This window comes from Rhineura floridana, chromosome 1, assembly GCF_030035675.1.
Source record: "Rhineura floridana isolate rRhiFlo1 chromosome 1, rRhiFlo1.hap2, whole genome shotgun sequence".
NCBI classification, from domain to species: Eukaryota; Metazoa; Chordata; class Lepidosauria; order Squamata; family Rhineuridae; genus Rhineura; species Rhineura floridana.
The window spans coordinates 61,238,831-61,264,483 of NC_084480.1; the positions used below are offsets into that span (position 1 = coordinate 61,238,831).

General features: G+C 41.6%; 1 protein-coding gene across 11 annotated transcripts in view; it reads right to left on the reverse strand.

Annotated features, from left to right (window-relative positions):
- Nucleotides 1–25,653, reverse strand: part of ARB2A (ARB2 cotranscriptional regulator A) — a 495,278-nt gene that overhangs the window by 133,516 nt on the left and 336,109 nt on the right. For all 11 annotated transcript variants that reach the window (XR_009762084.1, XM_061622217.1, XM_061622215.1 and 8 more), the window contains 2 exons: nucleotides 24,563–24,679; nucleotides 4,464–4,548 (listed from right to left, as the gene is read on the reverse strand). Coding sequence is in view for 10 of the 11 variants with exons in the window: in XM_061622217.1 (XP_061478201.1) it covers nucleotides 4,464–4,548; nucleotides 24,563–24,679 (202 nt within the window). In the remaining variant the exon portion in view is untranslated. The remainder of the gene's footprint in view (nucleotides 1–4,463; nucleotides 4,549–24,562; nucleotides 24,680–25,653) is intronic.

Consider the following 25,653-nt stretch of genomic DNA (forward strand, 5'->3'; position numbering starts at 1 on the left):
GGGTTCAAAATGTGGATAAGTATCAATACACAAGACAAAAGAACTTTGCAGTGATAATTAGATAGTTTCCCTGGGTTAGGTTTGGCTTTCACAAGATAAATTTCACAGAATACATTTTCTAAATCAGGAAAAATGCCAGGTCACATAGCCACAAAGGCATACAAAGAGCATGAAATGAAAATAAGGTAGCAATTTAAACCTCCTAGAGCTGTTGTTTTTAGATTTGGGCATGCATCACTGCATAGCTTTACAATAGTTCACATTTGTGAGATTATCTTTAGCAACTGATAGTTGCTTCTTCATTATTTTTCTTAAAGATGTATTTTAGTTCAACCAGGTATTTCAAGTTGGATGCTTCAATTACTAGAAGAAACTATGAAGCCGATATTACACAACTGGAAAAATACGAGATTGGCCCATTTCAATGAAATTGCTTTGAACTTTTGTCCAAATTCTTCACATCTGTAATTACATTTAACAAACCAAAAATAAAATAAAATAGAAATAACATTCCAAAATAATCTGTAAAGTTGAACATAATTTGTGTTTCAAAAAAATGGATAATAATCACAAATTTTCAAATGGCAAAACAATATTTTCTTCTTAGATAAATCTTGCTTTTCTTTCTGAACAAATTAAAGAGAGACCATGCAGAGCTTCAGTGCAACCCCACATGGATGTATCTTGATCTTAAGAATTTTTATTAATTCTTACTAATAGAAAGGCCAGACCCACAAAATAAAAACACATTAAAACTTGTCATGTAACTTTTAAATCAGAAGATAAATGGGTAAATATTTGGAGCCCTTCATACCACAGAAACTCTTTTCCCCAAGGGTCATCATTTGTCCACTGACACTGACTTTTCTCTTATATGAATCTGCTATGGTGGGGGTACAACAGGTTGCTATGCAACAAATCCATCCCACCAATTTGTTTCAGCACAACTCTCAGGAGTGTGTTTGTATGTGTTTGTGAAAGCAGGGAGAGAACAGTCTCAGCTCCTCTCCACCAAGTATATTAACTCTGTGAAGAACTCAAAGTGCTGACCCATTGTTAGGTGGAGTAGGAGCAAGGAGGGGGGGTGCTTGGATTCAGTCCCTTGCCTACTTCTTCCCTTGCTTTCTTCATTTAAATGCCCCTCACAGTGCTGATCTGCTGTTTAGAGGAAAGGAAGAAGGGAAGGCAGATTAAATTATGCAACCATTCTCAAGTGCTTTCTGCTTCTTTGGTCTTTTCTCCCACCCATTTGGCCTAGGTCTGCTCATTATTTATGGATGCACCAGTTTTTATCTTAGGCAAGTATTAGAAGGAGTACTATGAAGTCACTTTAGCTTGCCTTGACACTGGTTCATACGTGGCTTAGGATGACTATATGAGTGTGTGGGCTCCAGAGGAGCCCACAGCTGCTTCACTCTTCCCTGGTCCTTTTTGCTTAGTGTATCATACGAACATTGGTTATAGTGCATGGTTAGTGAGGAGAATGCTTAAGCATGAGCCCTAGTTTGGTGACACACTAAACCGAATTTTGGCTTAGCGCAGTGTGACGTAGTAGCAAAAAGAACTTGGGAGGATCAAAGAGGCTGTCAGCATCTCTTTGGGAGCAAACACGCTCACATGGTCACACTAAGCCATTGCTTGGCTTAGTGTGATATGCAAACCAGGCCTATATATGATGGGTTCTAAGTTTTTGTTGAAATATGCTATGAAAAAGTATGTAAGAAAAAAGAATATTTTTCAATGGTGCTTGAAAGTTGATATGTATTTTAAAAGAACACAAAAACCTAATTTTCAATAGTTAAATGTAACAGCTGCTGCTATTATTATTATTATTGCTATAATTATTTCTAAAGTGTCTAACATTTTCAAAGCAAAGCACAGAGATTAAAATACAAGACAATTCCTAGGACCAGGCTTACAATCATATAGACAGAACACAAAAAGAAAAAGAAATTGGGAGAGAAAAGTAAAACAAGCAACTCAAGCACAATTCTTAGAGTTCTTAAAGATGCCCATGTCCACAATAATGATCTAAACAAGTGTTACAAACACATTGTTTTTTCTTTGTATTTTCTTACAGTACAACTGCAAAGAAATGCAGGCAAATCATTCGTATATCTTTCTACATTAATATGATCAGATTAATTGATAATACTGGCTAGCAGAAAGTGACAAAAAGATTCAGATATCACTTGCATAGAAAAGGTCAGACTTTCCATATGTAGCAATGTCCCTTTATATTATAAGGCCTAACATTCAGTCATTGTGCGTGTGCAATAAAGTATCTAAAATGGGGAGTTGCAGAAATTTCATCTAGCATTCCTAGGATTTCTCACCCCTCCCCATAGTAATAATAATTTCTTGCAGCTCAAGAGACATAGAGCTAATTCACACTTGCAGTTTACCAGTCCAGCAATCCACCTTCATATGAAGTGTGAACCCAGCTGCTCGGGAGTAATTGTCCTCTAATCCTTAGCAATTTGCACTTCATTAATGAAGTGAGAGTTAACCCTTGCTACCTCCTTGCTGAATTGTATGCAGATACTCCTCCACTTCTGGTTCCCCCTAGAATTTAGAGGTGGGGTTAAAAAGGGCATTTTAGTTTATGATGTTCTTTTCTTTTGAGAAAGAAGCATAGTATATCTAAGCACAGAAAGCCAAGGTGACCCACAAGGTGATCCCACAGCAATGCTTGAGAACAGATATGGCAAGCACAGACAGGATAGAATGGGAAGTTTTAGTGCTCTGGAACAGGAATAATACTTCCTGACAAGGTATTAATATGCTTATATCTCTCAAAGGAACTGCAGACAGGTAATCCTCAGATAATATACCTTCAATAGAAGTGCTATGATCTGATTGTTTCCACATTAAAATCCTCAAGGCTAGTGGTGGTGGGATCAGATTCAGTAGATCAAAGAACACAGAGGGAGTGGGAGACTTTCTAGTCAGGAAATAAGTAAACTTCCACCTGCACTCTGAAGGTCACAAACCTGATGTCAGTTGTAGATACGGTAGTGTGAATTTGGATAATCTTTTCTATTGTATATACAAGGAATGGGAAAACCTTACAAGAAATGAAAACATTCTTAAAGCAGGGGTAGTCAACATGTTGCCCTCCAGATGCTATGGAGTACAACTTTCACCATCCCTGACACTGGCCACCTGGAGGGTACCATGCATGCTACCCTGCTTCAGACAGCCAATGGCAATGCTGCTGCAAATTATGACGACGATGATAACAATGATACTTTTTATTACTCTCACTATTCCATTGTAGCTCATCATTCAGACTTTAGATACACTGACACCTACCATTTTGGTAAAGAGATAAGACACCTTAAAATCAGACAACTTTTTAAGACTGTTTTGAGCTACATGTGTACCTGTGTTGATAGTAAAAAGGGTTCCAGACTTTCCCCTTATATGCCCTGTAGAGGAAAGCAAAATGCTGAACAGGAGCCTGCACCATGACAAGAGAGGGTAGAGGTGGAGGTAGTCTGAGATAGGCTTGCTTTCAGGACATTGGAGAGTAGCTGATTAGACAGCACAAGCCCATCATGTGTATTTTCTTTGTTCTGTTAAGACTCAACTTTTTAAGCAGGAGGTGGGAATAAAGGAATCAGAGAAGGCAAGAAATAAGACTGGGATGTCATATTTTTGTGGAGGTAAAAGGAAAATACATTTGGGGGATTTATTGAAGAGGAACTGATCTGAAAAGATCTAAGTGATAAATTAACTGGCTTACCTTCTATGAAATGTCTATTTTGTTGCAGCAGGAAATGCAGGACCAAAGGAGTGGCTTCATGGTTTGAGACTCAGACCCTACCTCACCTTTGAATTCATTTTGTGTTCTTAGATAAATTACATCTCCAACTAGTTCATCACTCTTTTTACAAAGATGACTAACTAAATGCCTTTGGAAAGATTATATGCAGAGTACAAGGCAGAGGAGGTTTCCATGTTTGTTTCTAACATTTGAACACCAGAGGAGTGTTTAGACTCATACAAGCAGCTTGCATTAAATCACTGAAATTTATGACTCATTTTTTGTGAATACTGTAGCTGGCCCACATGCCAATTCCTCTCAATTTCAAAACCTTTTGTCATGTTACATATTAGTGTAATGGTTCATGGATACTGGCCTTAATTTAGAGTATCATTAATAAATGACAAATATTTCACAATCATGTTTATATTTTCATAATCCATGGCAAAATTCACTTCTTTTCATCAGATCTCCCCCCATTTTGCTAGCTGGTATCCTACTGCATTAATATTACACTGTAGATTCACTGAGGAAGTTGACAGAAATTCCTTGCTTGCAAAACTCCTACTAAATTCAACCACAATGTTTCCTTTTTGTGCTTCAGTCACAATAGTTCATAAATTAATCCAATGAGAAAAGGTGTGTTCTGCGAAGTAATGGAAATCAATGGAATTTAGATTTAGTGTTTGCATACCTGCAGAGACACGCGGACAGTCAGGTAACATGGACTCTACTGATGCATCCAGAGGTTCTGAACTTGACACCCAATTACAGCAGTTCTGCAATTGAAAGAAGACAAATTTGAATCAAGAGTATACATTCAAAATCTTTGTATACCCATAAGTGCCAGGTTTCAAGAACAGGAGTCCCAATGCCAGAGCAAGGTCACAGCTGGAGTTTATGAGCTGAAGCTCAAGAAGAAACAGCCATTAGCACGGTTATATCCATGTATTCTCTGTGCCCAGTGCAAGAGGTGTTCAAGGACAGATGCAAAGCACAGATGGAACCAATTGAGCTAGAGTTCACAATACCCATCCCCATATCCATCCCATAGCAAGAATGGGGAAGGGAGGGACTGGACAGTTGCCTGGTAAGTAGCTTCTGTGAAACCAATAAATATTCTACTGCTGAAACTGAGGCTGAGAAATATGGGTACATATTTCTGGATATGATTTAAAATTTCATTGAATTAAGTAAACATAGCTTTATATTCAAATGTGTTACTGATATGGGTGTGTGCCACACAAATATTCCCATTTATAAGAGATTAAAGAGTTAAAGGAGAGATGGATTGCAAGAAACTGAATGCAAATAAGATTCTGGGGAAAAAACTAACCCATTTTCCATATTCATTGACTATTAATTAAGAGTAACTTGTATTTTGTTTATATAACAGTTACAGTTTTCTAGCAGTGATAGTTCAGTATATAATTGAGGAATGGCTGTAAAGCTACAAGTAAAGAAAACTATGTTTGCATATTAATATTGAAAGGTTAAACGTAAAAGTCTCTCTTTATGGAAGTACAATAAGGTTGTTTTTATGTGCTCCTCTCTAATCTCCATCTTTAGCTAAACAGTGTCAATTATATTCTGATTTACTTTTCAATTTAATTCAGAATTTGTATATTCAAATATTCATCATACTTCTAAAACTGTTACTTATTTCATTAACTGTTTGATTCATAAATATTTTTATGTAGAATAAGCTACACAGCTTTTGCTGAAATGTGAACATATTTTATTTCACTTTTGAAAAATTAAATAACTACATGAAAACATGGGAAGAACCAATTTTGTAGCATATACCCCTAATAAATATATGTGTAAATATTTTTTATTTAAGAATTTTATTTTAAAATCCCATTAATCATTGTTTCAAAATGGCTGATTGTTCTTCTGGCAAACAAGCATGTATTATATATTTTTAGATACTTGCTGCCCTAGTTGTGCTGTCCTCACTGAGGAAAGATCCTTGACTGGTAGATCAAGTGTCTTATTGTAGTTCCTTAATTCATTCTGTCTGGAAGAAGATGTCAGCTGTGTTGCAGTGAGGAGAGAATTTCAAAGCCTCCAAACCCCACCAATAAAGGCAAAGGAATGGCTTTTGAATAGATTTGTCAAGGCAACCCTACTGTTCTGGGACCAGGGCGAGCAGGAAGAACATAAAGGAAGGGTTGCTGTATGAGATTAGAAAGTGAAGTTCACAAAGCATGGCAGGGTTTTGTAAGAAACAGTACATCAGTGAAACTATTGAACTGTGAAAAACCCATGAAAACATTTTAAAATATAACCAGCTAGTGTATTTGTTATCTTTTCACTTAAACATTAAGATGGTAATATTTCTATATTTCACAAAGGCTTTAAATTGCACATTTTGTAATTTGCATGCCAGTTTTTAATTAACAGCTGAATGTGGAATTGTAAAGCAGTAGTGAATTACAAAAGCAGTGGAATTTTTATGAAGTATTATATTCATTTGATATAGGTAAAATTAATATCATTACTGATAGAACATTACATCAGAGAATTTGAGATAATACAGAAGATTTGAACACAATTAACTAGTTTTATATACAGTGTGCCACTTGCCTGTAAGAACTAAGTATTCTCAAATGCAAAGTGAAGATACGAAAGTGGAAGATTTGTTTTATCAGTCATCACAGTGCCTAATACATTCAAAAATTGTGACTTCTATTGGCACTAAGAATAGGCAGCCCATGATACAGGGTAGATAGATGCAAAGAAAAATTGCTCTTTTAACTATTAATTCTTTCAATGACAGCAATTAGCACTACATACACAGAGCAACTGAGAGAGGTTTTAATTATTATTCATTCTACCACTAGATCTAAGCCCAGTGAAATAAAAATATATCCAGGTGACATGATGTCGTTTTAGTAACAGTCACCTGAAATTCACAGTGTAAAAATACTGCTTGTATGAGATTCTTTAATATTCCATCCATATTTTAATTCATTAGCCATTATTCTAATTCTTTAAGTTTCACTTTCTGAAAATGAACTAAAAGATAATGAATTTGTCATCTTTAAATGTATCCAGAGAACAATTAATTTTCAGATTAAAAATGGGAGACTTAAAATTTAACATTTTTTTCCTGGTGACATGTATTTAATGTTTGAGTTTTCACAAAGCAACTCTGAATTTTCTGACAGAGTCTCTAGGGTGTATTGTCTGTTTTTGTATATTTCAGGTCAGAGCTCGTAGCCTATATCCCAGGTGACATTCCCATCCACAGCCTGTAAAACTGTAAGGTTTAGTCAAAAATATGAAGTCTACAAATAATATTTCACTAAATAAACAGGAAAACTCAACCAGAGTTGAAACATTGGGTGAAGTAGCTTACATTGGCTTCGATCCTAAGTTGTTCTTCTGTTGATGTAAGGGCTGGCAATTTTTGACAACTCCCCTCTGCACAGGCAGCCCTCCTGCACCATATCTTACATTAGTGCTAACGTTTTCCCAACTCATTGTGCCCCAAAAGTACTCTCCCAGTGCTACTCTCTGGACTTAGCCACATAGGCAGGGCCAGAACCACTGTAACACAATGCTCCCAATTTCCATCCCACTGAGCTGATCCAGGATGATATCATGGTCAACGGTATCAAAAGTTGTACAAAGATTGAGAAGAAGCAAGGTCACACTCCTCTTGTTCTTGATAGAGGTCATCCATCAGGGTGGCCAAGGCCAGCTTGGTTCCATGCCCGGGTCTGAGTCCAATTGAAACCAGTCTAGATAATCCATATCATCCAATAATGCTTGCAGCTGCCCTGCCACAACCCTCTCTACCATCTTCCATAGAAAAGGGGGTATTTGTGACTGGCTGGTAATTAGTCCAAGGCAATAGCTCCAGAGCCAGCTTCTTTAGGAGTGGCCACACCACTGCTTCTTTCAAGGCAACAACAACCACTCCCACAAGCAATGAAGTATTAACCATGCTCTGGATCCAACTAGCCAAAAGCCCTCTGATAGATTTAATAAGCCAAGATGGACAGGTTGGCATTGCAAGTATCTTGTCCACGTCATCAGATTGCATATACTGAAAGTGATCCCACAACACCTCAGAAACTATGTAATTGGATGCTTTGAATGGAACTGCAACAATTGCATTGTAAAGATCTTTCCAAATCTGAGTGACTTTATCTTCAAAGTGTGTAATCCGTTAAAGAAAATGGGTATTTGAGGGCTCTAGCAGAACACAAATTCTGGACTATCCAAAAGAGTTCTGCTGGCCAGCTACTTGAGGATGCAATGCAAGCTGCAAAATGCACCTTCTTCATCACACACACTGCCACATGGCAGGCATGATTATGTGCACTAACCAGTAATTTGTTGGTCTCTGAATGAAACTTGGACCCTTTGTGCTCCAGTCTTAAGCATATGTTAAGTAAAAGCACACATTTATTTATTTATTTATTTATTTATTTATACCGCCCCATAGCCGAAGCTCTCTGGGCGGTTCACAACATCAAAATATCAACATACAATTTAAAACCACACATTAATCAATTTAAAACATAACTCATTAAATTTCCAAAAAAACCCTATACTAAACTAAAATACTAAAAATACTAAAATGCTAAATGCTACAATACTGAAATGCCAGAATGCCTGGGAGAAGAGGTAGGTCTTAACCTGGCGCCGAAAAGACAACAATGTTGGCGCCAGGCGTACGTCATCAGGGAGATTGTTCCACAATTCGGGGGCCACCACTGAGAAGGCCCTTTTTCTTGTTACCATCCTCCGGGCTTCCCTATGAGTGGGCACCCGGAGAAGGGCCTTTGATGTTGAGCGCAGTGTACGGGTAGATTCATATCGGGAGAGGCGTTCCATCAAGTATCATGGTCCCAGGCCGTGTAAGGTTTTATAGGTTAAAACCAGCACCTTGAATCGAGCCTGGAAACATATAGGCAGCCAATGCAAGCAGGCCAGAACCGGTGTTATATGTTCGGACTGCCTGGTCCGTGTTAACAATCTGGCCGCTGCATTTTGCACAAGCTGCAGTTTCCGAACCGTCTTCAAAGGCAGCCCCACGTAGAGCGCACTGCAGTAATCTAGTTGAGAGGTTACCAGAGCGTGGACAACTGAAGCAAGGTCGTCCCTGTCCAGATAGGGGCGTAGCTGGGCCACCAACCGAAGTTGGTAGAAAGCACTCCGTGCCACTGAGGCTACTTGAGCCTCAAGTGACAGGGATGGTTCTAAAAGTACTCCCAAGCTACGAACCTGTTCCTTCAGGGGGAGTGCAACCCCATCCAGGACAGGTTGAGCATCCACCATCTGGTCAGAAGAACCACCCACTAACAGCATCTCAGTCTTGTCTGGATTGAGCCTCAGTTTGTTAGCTCTCATCCAGTCCATTGTAGCAGCCAGGCATCGGTTCAGCACATTGACAGCCTCACCTGAAAAAGATGAAAAGGAGAAGTAGAGCTGCGTGTCATCAGCATACTGGTGGCAACGCACTCCAAAACTCCTGATGACCGCTGTGATGTTCCTGTATTAATGTAAATATGGTAAGTGCTGTTTGTATAGAAGATATATGGTAAGTGGAGTGAAAGAGGAGGGGGGAGTAGATGAGCAGTAGAATGCTGGATGATTGGCTGAGCGTTTGAATGGCTGGGAGTATAAATGGAAGAATGACAGTTGAATCTGGGTGGATGTTAGTGGTGGGTGTTAGTTGGTGGATGTGAGAGGAAGAAGGTGTTTGGTAGTGGATGTTAGGAGAGTGTGGAGAAAGAGGGAATTGGAGTTCTAGTTAATAATAAGAGAAGTATCACAGGAATAGATGAAACCATATGCTTATGTACCATTATAAAAGTAATCTTGTTATTTCTGATATTTAATAAATACTATTTTGGTTTACCGAAGGCCTGATCCTTGGCTGGGGTTTTCACAGACCAGAAGGGAGGGCAAGGTAATTACCAAGGCTGAAGGGAAACAGTAACGAATGGTGGCAGCAGTGAAGAGAAGAATAATAACATTACAAGTATCCAGCGCAACCCAGAGTTATATGAGTTATCTATATAGATACAAAGGGGTTGGGAACAGCATAAGCACGGAGTCACAAAAGTAACCAGATAGAGAGAGGCTCAGGCAAAGTCTCTGGGAATATTGGTTATAGGACGTGACTGGTGGTGCTGCCTAGCAAAGGGATCTAGTGAGATCTGTGCTAGAGCGGAGAGAGAAACCATAAAAAGGACAGTCCGGACTGGTGGAGTTCCTGGTGGTGCCTAGTGAAAGGTAGTAGCCACAAGCAGGTAGGAACTTGACAGGGAGAGCCAGGGAAGGGCGTCACAGGTGGTGGCTGTAGCGGTGGGATATGAACAAAAGACAGTCCCTAAAAGTGGTGTGGCAAAAAGAAATAACAAATAAAGATTACTTGTGAGAGTGACTGGCAAAGAGTGTGTGGCAAAGAGTGAGTGAACTCCAACACCATGGCTGAATATATAAAGATGAAAAGAGAGGAGCTGGTGGAGAAGTGCATAACATTCAATTTACCTCATGAGGGTAAAGGGGTAGATGAATTGCGGGTAGCACTAATAGCATTTACAACTGTCCAGCAAAAACAACCTGTCAGGGAAGAGACCCCAGAAGGGTATTCAAGCAATCCCGCTTATATAGAGTATTTGAGAGAGAAGTTAAGATGGGAACGTGAGATGGAAACTGAGAGATTGAGGATGGAAGGTGCAGAGAAGGAAAAACAGCGGGAGTTGGAAACTGAGAGATTGAGGATGGAAGGTGCAGAGAAGGAAAAACAGAGGGAGTTGGAATTTGAGAGAATGAGAGTGGATGCTGAAATACAGGTGGAAAAGTTAAAGTTTCATTCTGATGAAACAAGAAAGGACAGAAATGAAACAAAGATACAGGTTACACCAAAAGATTTTGCAGTGTTTGAGCCGGGACAAGATCCACAGATTTACCTCAGCACTTTTGAAAACGCAGCTCAAATGTGGGGGCTACCGGAGGATAAATATATGCAATATTTATCAAACCTGATCAAAGGGGAATTGGCTGAGGTACACCAATATTTCCCCTCAGACAGGCCCATCACATATGCCGAGTTTAAAGAGGCAGTATACAAAAGATTCAGACTGGGACCTGACTATTTTAGAAAGTTATTCCGAAACTGTCAGATCCAAGCAGGTAGGTCTTTTGTTGAACTGGGAGCAAAGTTGATGGATATATTTGGAAAGTGGATGAGTAGTGCCAAAGCTCAGTCAGTGGAAGAGGTGAAAAGCCTCATGATACTGGATCAATTATTCCATCAGTTAACACCAGAAATAAGGCTCCTTGTCAAAGACCGTTCCCCTACATTGAACTATATTGGAGCAAAAAATCTGAATTTCACATATACGCTCATGGGGTCTGAACTGGCGGTGACCGACCAGGAGAGAGACCTCGGGGTTGTAGTGGACAGCACGATGAAAATGTCGACCCAGTGTGCAGCAGCTGTGAAAAAGGCAAATTCCATGCTAGCAATAATTAGGAAAGGTATTGAAAATAAAACAGCCGATATCATAATGCCGTTGTATAAATCTATGGTGCGGCCGCATTTGGAATACTGTGTACAGTTCTGGTCACCTCATCTCAAAAAGGATATTCTAGAGTTGGAAAAGGTTCAGAAGAGGGCAACCAGAATGATCAAGGGGATGGAGCGACTCCCTTACGAGGAAAGGTTGCAGCATTTGGGGCTTTTTAGTTTAGAGAAAAGGACGGTCAGAGGAGACATGATAGAAGTGTATAAAATTATGCATGGCATTGAGATAGTGGATAGAGAAAAGTTCTTCTCCCTCTCTCATAATACTAGAACTCGTGGACATTCAAAGAAGCTGAATGTTGGAAGATTCAGGACAGACAAAAGGAAGTACTTCTTTACTCAGCGCATAGTTAAACTATGGAATTTGCTCCCACAAGATGCAGTAATGGCCACCAGCTTGGATGGCTTTAAAAGAAGATTAGACAAATTCATGGAGGACAGGGCTATCAATGGCTACTAGCCATGATGGCTGTGCTCTGCCACCCTAGTCAGAGGCAGCATGCTTCTGAAAACCAGTTGCCGGAAGCCTCAGGAGGGGAGAGTGTTCTTGCACTCGGGTCCTGCTTGCGGGCTTCCCCCAGGCACCTGGTTGGCCACTGTGAGAACAGGATGCTGGACTAGATGGGCCACTGGCCTGATCCAGCAGGCTCTTCTTATGTTCTTATGTTCTTATGTTTACATCGGTGCAGGAGGCCGCAGAGATGGCGGATCACTTCGCCTCCAATAGAACTGGCTGGGTGGGGAAAACATCAAAAGAGTTTAAACCCAGACCATATAATGGTGGCAGAAAGGATGTAGTACCACAGCGAGTGAGTCCTCCAATAAAATCTGAAGGGCACAGGACACCCCAGAGTGGATCTGTGTACCCTAAAATGGAGGAGAAATTATGCTATAAATGTGGTAGACCGGGGCACCTACGTTTTCAATGTGAGGTTGCTAACCCCATTGGTAATCCTGCTCAGGGAAGGGCAGTGAAAACAGAACCAAAAGATCTGGAAGCGAAAAAGGTTCAGTTCTGCCAGATAAACTGGACAGAAGTAAAAGACTTTGATTCGAGTCTAAGAGAAGAAGTTAGTGTGCAAGGGGCAAATTATTGGGCATTGCTTGATACTGGTGCCGCTCAGACGTTACTGAGGCCAGATTTAATAAAATCTGAGGAAATACTACCTCAGGAAACGGTGACTATCCAAGGAGTGAGGGGTGAACCAGAAAGCATACCCATGGCCCTAATAAGAATAAAGTGGAGAGGTAGGGAGGAAAAATATAAAGTAGGTATTAATGCCCAACAACAAGAACCAGTGATACTGGGAAGAGATGTAATGGGGGCACAAGGAAAAATATATGTGGTGACCAGACGACAACTTGGCAAAGAAACAGAAGCCATGTTAAAAGAGGCTGAGGAAAACAGGGTAGAACCTGTTATCGAGCCTAAGGTTGCCATAGCAACCCCTGGAAGGCCTGCTGAGACAACTTGTATCAAATGGTCTCTAGTGAAGAGGCAGAGCAGTTCAGGGAAGAGCTGAATAGGGATACAAGTTTGAAGCAAATAAAGGAGCAAGCCCTGATACAAAATTTCCCTTTACTGACAAACTGAGGAATCAAATTGTGTGTGAGAATGGGATTTTATATAGACTGTGGATGCCTGCTGAGAGAGAGAATGAATGCGAACCAGTGAAGCAATTGATAGTACCTAGCAAATACAGAACCAGATTGCTAGAGATAGCCCATGATGTCCCATGTGCAGGGCATCTTGGAATAAAGAAGACCAAGAAGAGATTGGCTGCACACTATTATTGGCCAAATATCTCTAAAGATGTAAAACAATATTGTTTATCTTGTAACATATGCAAAAAGGTGGGGAAAAGTGCAGTAAAGACCAAGGCACCCTTAAAGCCCCTTCCTATAATAGGACAACCCTTTTATAGAGTGGGAGTAGATTTGGTGGGCCCTTTTTCCAAACCCACAAGGCATGGCAAGAAATATCTATTGGTGGTGGTGGATTTTGCCATCAGGTACCCAGACGCAGAAGCACTAAGATCCGTAGAAGCCCCTGTAGTGGCAGAGGCTTTGTTAAAAATCTTTATGAGGCTGGGTTTCCCTCATGAAGTGCTGACGGATCAAGGCAGTGTATTCATGGGAGAAGTGATGCAATGTATGTGGAAGTGTTGTGGTCTAAAACATCTAAAGACAACCACTTACCATCCAGCCACTAATGGATTGACTGAGAGATTCAATAGGGTTCTGAAGGGCATGATAAGAAGTTATGTTCAAGATCACCCACAAGACTGGGATGAACGTTTGGGGTGCTTCTTATTTGCGTACAGAGAAGTCCCTCAGGAGTCAACAGGCTTCTCACCCTTTGAACTGATGTTTACTAGAAAAGTGAGGGGACCTTTGGAACTGTTGAAAAATTCATGGGAAGGAACCCTGGGAGAGTACAAAACATCTGTAGTTGATTTTGTATTAGACTTCCGCAACAAATTAACATCAATGATGGAAGTCGTGCAAAAGAATTTGAGTCAAGCTCAGGAGAAGCAAAGTTACTGGTATGACAGAACAACCAGGGAACGTGTGTATGATGTGGGAGATATGGTTATGGCATTCATACCGAGGAAACACGATAAATTACAGGCCAACTGGGAGGGACCATATACCATAAGAGAAAAGCTTGACACAGTGACGTATGTAATAACCACAGGCCAATTAAACAAACACAAAGTGGTTCATGTAAATATGTTGAAACCTTATCACACTAGGGATGCAAAGGTGTTGCAAGTTACCTTATTTCCTGAGGGAAGTGGGCCTGAACTTCCAGATTTGGTACAGGAAAGCAAAGCCAAAGGAGGGGTAGATAAATTAGAATGGTTGGAGGAGGTGAAGGAAGAAGTAAAGGAAGAGATTCTGAGAGTTTTGAAAAATTATGGAGATCTCTTTAGCAATAAACCTGGCCGAACCAGTATAGCCAGACATTCCATTGATACTGGAAATCATGCCCCAATCAGATCTGTTCCGTACCGTGTGAATGGGAAAGTTTTGAGTGAAATTAAAAAGGAGGTTGAAGACATGCTGGAACTAGGAGTGATCAGGGAATCCATCAGTCACTGGGCCTCAAGTATTGTGCTGGTTCCGAAAAAAGATGGAACCACAAGATTTTGTATTCATTATTGTTTAATCAATAAAATTACTGTCCCAGATGCGTATCTTATGCCTAGGGTGGACGCAATGTTAGAGTTATTGGGGGCAGCAACCATTATCTCTACGATAGATCTCTGTAAAGGATTTTGGCAGATGGAACTAGACGAGCAATCCAGAGCCAAAACTGCCTTCAGTACACCAGATGGGTTATATGAGTTTGTGACTTTACCCATGGGACTAAGGAACTCACCAAGTTCGTTTCAGAGGCTAATTAATACTGTGTTGCGAGGCATGTCAGATTTTGCAGTGGCCTATATAGATGACGTGGCCATTTTCAGCAAGTCGGTGCCTGAGCATGTCCAACACCTGACGGCAGTATTAGAGGCATTAAGGAAAGCAAGACTAACTATAAAAGCTACAAAATGCCAGTTTGGGTTGAATGAAGTAATCTATTTAGGACATAAGGTGTGGAGTGGGAAAATAACCCCCTTATGGAGCAAAGTAGAGGCAATACAATCGTGGCCTATCTCCTTAACCAAGAAACAAGTTAGGGCATTTTTAGGTGTGGCTGGGTTTTACCGAAAGTTTGTGAAGGATTTTGGGGAAATTGCAACCCCCTTGCATGAGCTGACAAAGAAAAAGTGTGCTGAGCGTGTGGTATGGACGGATGAATGTCAAAAGGCTTTTGATCTTCTGAAGCAAGCCTTGTGCCAAGGACCTATATTAATAGCACCAGATTATGAGCAACCATTCATCGTGGCTACGGATGCGTTGGACCTCGCGCTGGGAGTCGTCTTGCTGCAGGAGAGAGGAGGCACCAGACATCCAGTGGCGTATCTTAGTCGCAAGCTGACATCGAGGGAGAAGAATTATTCATCGGTCCAAAAGGAGTGCCTAGCGGTCGTGTGGGGACTGAGCAAGTTGCGCCCATACGTGTGGGGAAGAAGATTTACTGTGACGACGGATCATCGGGCCTTGTTATGGTTACAGACTATGAAAAATCATAACACTATGCTGCAGAGGTGGTCCTGGGCTCTACAAGACTACCAAATGGACTTCAAGTTCATAAAAGGCAAGGACAATGTATTGGCCAATGGACTTTCAAGGCAGGTGGCCGGGACTGCAGTGACGTGACCCAGAAGTAGGAACAAAAAAGACATTTTCCCCATAAAGACTTGGTTTTATTGTTAACGCGACGTATGAATCCTAGAGCAGGAATAACACTTTGCTGTTATTTTTAAGGGGGGGGGAAATGTGATGTTCCTGTATTAATGTAAATATGGTAAGTGCTGTTTGTATAGAAGATATATGGTAAGTGGAATGAAAGAGGAGGGGGGAGTAGATGAGCAGTAGAATGCTGGATGATTGGCTGAGCGTTTGAATGGCTGGGAGTATAAATGGAAGAATGACAGTTGAATCTGGGTGGATGTTAGTGGTGGATGTTAGTTGGTGGATGTGAGAGGAAGAAGGTGTTTGGTAGTGGATGTTAGGAGAGTGTGGAGAAAGAGGGAATTGGAGTTCTAGTTAATAATAAGAGAAGTATCACAGGAATAGATGAAACCATATGCTTATGTACCATTATAAAAGTAATCTTGTTATTTCTGATATTTAATAAATACTATTTTGGTTTATCGAAGGCCTGATCCTTGGCTGGGGTTTCACAGACCAGAAGGGAGGGTAAGGTAATTACCAAGGATGAAGGGAAACAGTAATGAATGGTGGCAGCGGTAAAGAGAAGAATAATAACATTACAAGTATCCAGCACAACCCAGAGTTATATGAGTTATCTATATAGATACAAAGGGGTTGGGAACAGCATAAGCACGGAGTCACAAAAGTAACCAGATAGAGAGAGGCTCAGGCAAAGCCTTTGGGAATATTGGTTATAGGACGTGACTGGTGGTGCTGCCTAGCAGAGGGATCTAGTGAGATCTGTGCTAGAGCGGAGAGAGAAACCATAAAAAGGACAGTCCGGACTGGTGGAGTCCCTGGTGGTGCCTAGTGAAAGGTAGTAGCCACAAGCAGGTAGGAACTTGACAGGGAGAGCCAGGGAAGGGCGTCACAACCGCACCCAGCGGCTTCATGTAGATGTTAAAGAGCATGGGGGACAGAACTGACCCCTGCGGAACTCCATACTGGAGGGTCCAGGGTATCAAGCAATGCTCCCCAAGCAGTACCTTCTGGAGACGACCCGTCAAGTAGGAGGAAAACCACTGCCACGCAGTACCTCCCACTCCCAACTCAGCGAGCCTCCCCAGGAGGATACCATGGTCGATGGTATCAAAAGCCACTGAGAGATCAAGGAGAATCAACAGAGTTACACTCCCCCTGTCCCTCTCCCGACAAAGGTAATCATACAGGGCGACCAAGGCTGTCTCTGTGCCAAAACCAGGCCTGAAACCCAATTGAAATGGATCCAGATAATCAGTTTCATCCAAGAGTGTCTGGAGCTGGTCCGCAACCACTCGTTCTAGGACCTTGCCCAGAAATGGAAGATTTGCTACCGGCCTATAGTTATTAACAATTTCTGGGTCCAGGGAAGATTTCTTCAGAAGCGGTCTTACTACCGCCTCTTTCAGGCTGTTAGGGACCACTCCCTCTCGAAATGAGGCGTTAATCACTTCCCTGGCCCAGCCGGCAGTTCCATCCCTGCTAGCTTTTATTAGCCAAGAGGGGCAAGGATCCAACACAGAAGTGGTTGCACGCACCTGTCCAAGCACCTTGTCAACGTCCTCGAGCTGCACCCACTGAAACTCATCCAAAAAATCAGGACAAGGCTGTGTTCTGGAGACCTCATATGATTCAACTGCTGTAACATTGGAGTCCAAGTCCTGGCGGATGCAAAAGATTTTATCTTGGAAGTGCCAAGCAAATTCATTACAGCGAGCCTTAGTTGGTTCTACCATGTCCCTAGGGCCAGAATGTAATAGCCTGATCCAACAAGAGATGTCATGTGTACAGCTTCAAGTGCATGTAACTATACATTTATTTTACAAGTTTTGCATCTCGCTGTCCAAGGAGTTACAAATGAAGAAGTCACAAAAAACTTACAGGAAGCACTCATCAATCACAGAGTACTTAAGTAGCAGAATCAGAAAAAAAGGAGTTAAGGAGCTTTGAAGTCATCCTGATAAAATGTATCATGTAATTTCCTTTTGTTAAAAAGTTTATGGCTCAGATCCTGAGTTGCCCTTCCACAAATGGTCTTTAATCTTGTTGTTATGTGCTTTCAAGTTGATTATGACTTATGGCGACCCTTGAATCAGTAACCTCCAATAGCATCTGTTATAAACCATCCTGTTCAGGTTTGTGGCTTCCTTTATGGAATCAATCCATCTCTTGTTTGGTCTTCCTCTTTTTCTACTCCCTGCTGTTTTTATTTATTATTATTATTTATTATTTGATTTATATCCTGCCCTTACTCCCAGCAGGAGCCCATGGCAGCAAACAGAAATGCTAAAAACACTTTAAAACATCATAAAAGGACCTTAGAATACATTAAAACAACTTTAAAAACATTTTTAAAAGCTTTAAAAACATCTTTAAAAACAAAACAAAAAAAGAGTCAAAATATATTTTTAAAGAAAACATATTAAAAGCAATTCTAACAGAGACGCAGACTGGGATAGGTCTCAACTTAAAAAGCTTGTTGAAAGAGGAAAGTCTTCAAAAGGCGCCAAAGAGATAGCAGAGATGGCGCCTGCCTAATATTTAAGGGGAGGGAATTCCAAAGGGTAGGTGCTGCCATACTAAAGGGCCGTTTCCTATATTCTGCAGAACGAACCTCCTGATAAGATGGTATCTGCAGGAGGCCCTCACCAGCAGAGCGCAGTGATCGACTGGGTATATAAGGGATAAGATGGTCTTTCAGGCATCCTGGTCCCAAGCTGTATAGGACTTTGTACACCAAAACTAGAACCTTGAACTTGGCCCGGTAGCAAATGGGCAGCCAGTGCAATTCTTTCAGCAGTGGGGTGACATGTTGGCGATACCCTGCCCCAGTGAGCAGTCTCGTTGCTGCATTTTGCACAAGCTGCAGCTTCCGGACCAACCTCAAGGGCAGCCCCACATAGAACGCATTACAGTAATCCAGCCTGGAGGTGACCAGTGAGTGGACAACAGTGGTCAGGCTATCCCGATCTAGAAACAGCTGCAGCTGTCTTATCAGCTGAAGCTGGTAAAAGGCACTCATAGCCATTGAGGTCACCTGGGCCTCTAGTGACAAAGATGGATCCAGGAGCACCCCCAGGCTACAGACCTGCTCTTTCAGAGGGAGTACGACCCCATCCAAAGCAGGCAACTGACCAATTATCTGAACTCAGGAACCACCAACTCACAGTGCCTCCGTCTTGCTAGGATTCAGACTCAGTTTATTGGTCCTCATCCATCCCACCACCGAGTCAAGGCAGCGGTCCAGGGCTTTCACGGCCTCTCCCGATTCAGATGTTATGGAGAAATAGAGCTGGGTATCATCAGCATACTGCTGACACCTCGCCACAAATCTCCTGATGACTGCTCCCAAAGTCTTCATATAGATGTTAAATAGCATGGGGGACAAGATGGTACCCTGTGGCACCCCACAGCACAACTGCCAGGGGGCCGAAAGACAGTCACCCAATGCTATTCTCTGAGAGCGACCTTGGAGATAGGATCGGAACCACTGTAAAACAGTTCCTCCAATAGCCATCTCACCAAGTCGGTCTAGAAGGATACCATGGTCAATGATGTCAAAAGCCGCTGAGAGATCAAGTAAGAACAACAGGGTCCCACTCCCCCTGCCCTTCTCCCGATAAAGGTCATCCATCAGGGCAACCAAGGCCTGTTTTTCCCAGCATTATTGTCTTTTCTAGTGAATCATTCTCATTATGTGTTCAAAGTATTATAACCCCAGTTTCATCATTTTAGCTTCTAATGATAGTTCTGGTTTAATTCATTCCAACACCCAATTATTTGTATTTTTCGCAGTCCATGGTATCTGCAAAGGCTCTCCTCCAACATTATGAATTGATTTTTCACTTATCCACTTTTTTCACTGTCCAACTTTCACATCCATTACCAAATTCTTCCAAGCTACACAGCAAGTGGATTGGACTGTGAAAGACCAACCCAAATTGATTGTATTTTGACAACTTTGTAGGGCACTACAATATCTCAGAGAGGATGTCAGGTCTCCTGCTCCCCTGGTGCATTCACTATAGCTGCCCAATTTCCCTGCTTTTCAAAGTTTGACAGAAATATCTGAGGGCTATAGGTATGTTCTTAAACCACAAGGGTATTTGCCTATTAGTGAATTTATCTGCTTTTTAATCTGGGAGGTAAGAAATGGGATCCTGTCCAAGTTCGCTGGGAATGGATTGATCATTTGTATGCATATTGAATTCAGTGGGATTTACATCCCTGCAGTCATGCTTAGGATAGGTGAAACTGACCACAGGGGATGGGGGGAGGGAGGGGAGGAAGGGCAGAGGGGAGGAGGCAGGAGGGGGAGGGGAGGAGAAGGACAGGTTCGATCATTTGCATGTTTATTGAGTTCAGTGGGATTTATTCCTGTGCAATCATGCTTAGGATAGGTAAAACTGACCGGAGTGGGTGGGAGGGAGGGCTGCAGTGGGCAGGGGAGGAGGAAGAAGGAAGACGGGAGGGAAAGAGGAAGGGAGAGGAGAGGGGAAGAAGGGGAGAGACAGGTCTGATCATTTGCATGCTTATTGAGTTCAATGGGATTTACTCCTATGCAGTCATGGTTAGGATAGGTAAAACTGACCATGGGGAGGGGGAAGGGAAGGAATGGATTGGAGGGGAGCAAAGGAAGGGGGAGGAGAGGAAAGGTTTGATCATTTGCATGCTTATAGAGTTCAATGGTATTTACTCCCGTGCAATCATGCTTAAGATAGGTAAAACTGACCATGGGGAGGAGAAGGGGAGGGGGAGGAGGGAGAAGGGCAAGGAGGGGATTGGAAGAGGATGGAGAGGGGCAAATGAAGGTGGAGGAAAGGGGCAAGAGGGAGGGGATAGGAGGGAGGGTAGGTTTGAACATTTGCATACTTTTTGAGTTCAATGGGATTTATTTCTGTGCAATCATATTTGAAAATGGAAATGGACTGCCTTCAAGTCGATCCCGACTTATGGCAACCAACCAATCATTTATTATTATGGTCAATGACGAGCACTGACTTATGGCAACCCTATGAATAGGGTTTTCATGGTAAGCGATATTCAAAGCTGGTTTTACCATTGCCTTCCTCTGAGGCTGAGGCTGAGGCAGTGACTGGCCCAAGGTCACCCAGTGAGCTTCATGGCTGTGTGGGGATTCAAACCCTGGTCTTCCAGGTCATAGTCCAACACTGACCTGGGGGAGGGGCAAGGAGGAGGGGAGGAGATTGAGTGGGTGGGCACTGGGCAGAGGGGAAGCCCCTTTCCTTTCCAAAAGGAAATATTGTGAACAGTATCATTGCTTTTCAGCATTTCCCCCACCTTGTTATTCTACAGCAGGCACATGTAGCCTCCCACCCGAATTTAAACCAAAGCTGTCCCTGGCCACATCCACACCAGGCCTTTATTTCATTTTGCACAGTCATGGCTTCTCTCAAAGAATCCCGGGAAGTGTAGTTAGTGAAGGGTGGTAAGAGTTGCTAGGAGACGCCCTGTTCCCCTCACAGAGCTTCAATCAGAGTGGCTGACTGTTAAACCACTCTGGCCACTGGAGCTCTCAGCACCCTTCACAAACTACACTTCCCAGGATTCTTTGGGGGAAGCCACAACTGTCTCAAGTGAAATCAAAGTCTGGTGTGGGTGTGGTCCCGATTAGCCAAGACAAGCAGCTGGGAGTATGGCTTTTAGAACACTGACAGTTGGTTCTTACTGAGCATGCCCAACATTATCATTGAGTTCCAGCCAAAATTTCTTAAATTAATCAAAAAACAGCCAGGCATTTTTTAAACGTTTAAATTGCAGAAGATGAAGGTCATAGTATGGGGGCAAGGTCAGTAATAGGATTACAGGTACTCTGTGAACATGGCTGATTTTTAATGAATTTCAACAGATTATGAGAACTCTGACAGAAAAAAAGTCCAAAGGGGCTCTGGGTTTTTTCTCTTTCTTTTTAGAGTTTGAACTCTCTATTATGTATCACCATGAAAATTCAGAGGGTTGTTAAGCAAGCGTTTGAGTTCAGGACTAAAAGTTCTGTAAGGTTTTGTTTTGAAATGAGCTTATGGGAAGAATCAGAATGGCATGGGGGTATTTTCAATTTAACATTGTGGAATGTGAAAAATCCATGCTGGCTATAGTATACAGCTACTCTCGTGGCTGTATAATATTTCTCCCTCCAGTTTACACACCTCCTTCATCTTGGTTCAATCCTGCTTTCCGTATGGTATGTTCTGTGTATAGATTAAACAAATAGGGTGATAAAATACACCCGTTTCACACCTTTTCTGATTGGGAACCAATTGGTTTCTCCATATTCTGTCCTTAGAGTAGCCACTTGTGCCTCAGAGCAATCAGATGCGGTGGCTCCCTCATTTCTTTTAAAGCATTCCATAGATTTCATGATCTACACAATCAAAGGCTTTGCCGTAATCTATAAAGCACAGGGTGATTTTCTTCTGAAATTCGTTAGTCCATTCCATTATCTAATGTATGTTTGCTATATGATCTCTGGTACCTCTTCCTTTTTTAAATCCAGCTTTTAAACACATCTGGTATGTCTCACGCCATATATGGTAAGAGCCTTTGTTGTAGAATCTTGAGCATTTCTTTACTTGCATGGGATATTACGGCAATAATTATTGCATTCCCTGGGATCCCCTTTCTTTGGAATTGAGATACATATTGAATGCTTCCAGTCTGTTGGCCATTGTTTAGTTTTCCATTTTTCTTGACAGATTTTTGTCAAAATTTGGGCAGATTCAGTCTCAGTAACTTGTAGCAATTCTATTGGTATGCCATCTGTTCCTGGTGATTTATTTCTTTCAAGTATTTTAAAAGTACCTTTCATCTCACATTCTAAAATTTCTGGTTCTTCATCACACGGTTCCTCCATGAATGAATCTATCATCCTTGCATCTCATTTACAGAATTCTTCAGTGTATTGCTTCCATCTTCCTTTTATTTCATCTCAGTCAGTCAGTGTGTTCCCCTGTTGATTATTCAACATCCCTACTCGTGGTTTAAATTTCCCTTTCATTTCTCTAATCTTTTGGAACAGGGCTCTTGTTCTATCCTTTTTGTTGTCCTCTTCTATTTCTATACAATAACTATTGTAATAGTTCTCTTTGTCCCTACGTACTAGTCGCTGTATTGTTGCCTTTAGGGTTCTGACTGTATTTCTATCGCCTTTTGCTTTTGCTTTCCTTCTCTCTTTAACCATTTTAAGAGTTTCTTCAGTCATCCATTGAGATCTTTCTCTCTTTTTAACTAGAGGTATTGTGTTTTTGCATTCTTCCCTGATAATGTCTCTGACTTCACTCCATAGTTCTTCTGGTTCTCTGTCAACTAAGTTTAAAGCCTCAAACCTGTTCCTTATTTGATCTTTATATTCTTCTGGGATGTTATTTAAATTGTATTTTGGCATTATGATTGCTTTGTTGTTCTTCTTTAGCTTTACTCTGATTTTCGATTTGACCAGTTCATGATCTGTACCGCAGTCTGCTCCTGGTCTTGTTTTTGCAGAAAGTATGGAACTTCTCCATCTTTTGCGACCAATTATATAATCAATTTGATTCTTATGTTGACCATCTGGTGATGTCCACATGTACAGTCATCTCTTCAGTTGCTCAAAAAATGTGTTTGCAAGAAACAAATTATTGGCTTCACAGGATTCAATGTATCTCTCCTGCTTCATTTCTATCTCCTAAACCCCATTTCCCCACAATTTTTAGTTCTTCTCTGTTCCCTACTTTTGCATTCCAGTCCCTCATGATTATCAGAACATCTTGTTTTGGTGTGTGATCTATTTCTTTCTGTACTTCTGCATAAACTCTTCAATTCCTCTTCTTCTGCGTTTGCTGTTGGAGCATAGACTTGGATGATCGTTATGTTAATAGGTTTCCCGTTTAATCTCATTGATATAACTTGCTCAGACCTTGCTTGTAGCTCCTAATTGCTTTTGGTACATCACTTCTCATTATTAAAGCAACTCCTTTTCTTCTTAATTTCTCATTTCCTGCATAAAATATTTTGTATTTGCCTGATTGAAAATGTCCCATTCCCATCCAGTTTAATTCACTCATGCCAAGTATTGTAACGTCGATGCATTCCATTTCTTGCTTGATAATTTCTAACTTTCCCTGGTTCATACTTCTCACATTCCATGTTCCTATTGTGTACGTTGTACAACTCCGGATTCTCCTTTCACATCTGTCCGCATCAACCACCAGGTTTCCTTTTGGCTTTGACCCGGTGGGGTCATTAGTCACAGCACTAGTTGAGCTTGTCCATTGTTCTATCCCAGTAGCTCAATGAGTACCATCTGACCTGGGGGTCTCCTCTTCCAGCACTAGCTTGTGTTGCATTTTGGATATTGTTCATAGAGTTTTTGTGGAAAGAGGTATTCAGAGGTGGTTTACCACTGCCTTCCTCTGAGTTTGGATGCATCTTAGTCTGGTGTCTCAGCTTTGACCATTCTGGCTTGGGTCTAGACTTCTGACGGCATTATTCTCAGCTTCTTTGACACTCTCAGGCCCACTCACCACGTTAAGGTGTGCATCCTAGTCTTTAATCTAGCTGGGACTTTTGCTGGAGGAAAAAGGGAATTTCCCCTTTGCCCTGCAGCCCCCTTTGTCACCCCCCACTCTTCCAGAGTATTCCCCAGCCCTCCCCGAGGAGTTTTCTTTTTTTGGGGGGGGGACATGATTCAGCAGGGAGAAGAGGAAATCAGTGAAAATTACCTTCCCTCTCTTCTGCGAAGTTCTGCTCATGACATTTTAGGATCCAAATATTGTTATATAGCTAATATATATATGAAAGGAAATCAGACTACATTTAGAGCATAGGCTAAATTTTAAATCTTTTTTTACACTCAAAGAAGTAAAGTATAAAGACTATAAAACTGGAAAAATATGTTCACCAGCTCAAGTTCTTTATTGCCAAAATTGATTAAGCCTCACCTCTCGCATCCACTCTCGAATAGTTTTGCCAGCTTCTTGATGCCACACATTGTGAACTGAGTCTGTCAATGCCACAGCAGTAACTTTATTTTTTACTTCTGCCTCCCGTTGAATCATCTGTATAAAATCCAAATACAAAAATGTGTTAAAGTGTGAATGGTTCTAACTTTGATCTCAATGAAGTACACAAGTCTCTTTGCTTCTCACATGACTTATAATTCCAGAATTTAAAGCAGGGGTGGGCAACCTTTTTACTGTTGAGGGCCATATTCCCTCGGGGTCATCTATCAAGGGGAGCATGCGAACTGTGAGAGGAGTGTAAGTCAGTGATGGGTGAGGCAAGAGCCCCAAGTGAGTAAAGGCCACCTCCTCCTCTCTCTCTTTTCTGCCAGGAGAAGGCTAGATCTCTCTTGCCAGAACTGATCTGAACTGAACACTTGCTGATGGCTTTTGAAATCAGGCAGAAAACCACCTAAAACTAAGCCAAAGGCCACAGGTTGCCCATCCTTGATTTAAAGTATCATCATGAATAGGCAAAACATTCTATGGGAACATATTTTACACATTTTTTTATTATTACGGTACCAAAGCCCTTTGTGTTGCCAGGCACATTGCTGGCAAGGCATCCCTGTACCACCAATTCTCATACCATTCACAGGTTATGGAAATTAGGCAGGAAACATACATGCTCTCCTCCTTGGAGATCTTCAGCAGCTCTCAGCATGCATCTGAGTAAAAAACAACTGTAAAACATAAATCCCTGTATTCTTAGATACCTGGTGAGCCTTCTTTGTTAACTCTGTCCTCCCAGCTATCCTCACTTTCAATAAAGATACTTTTCCCCATTCCCTGGTGAGCAGGCAGAAGTGGTGTCAGCAATAACTTGGGACTCTTGTGATACAAAAAGTGTTAGGTGGATTGTTACAGATACAGTTTAGCAAGACATGAGTGGGTGGCAGTAGGTGGGGGAGGCTTTTTGGTCAAAACATGCAAGCCAACTTTTAAACTATGGTTACAACCCCAATTTGTTGACCCCATACGGTTAGTGAGTGTGGTCAGATTCTGACACAGAAACAATAGTTTGTTTCTAG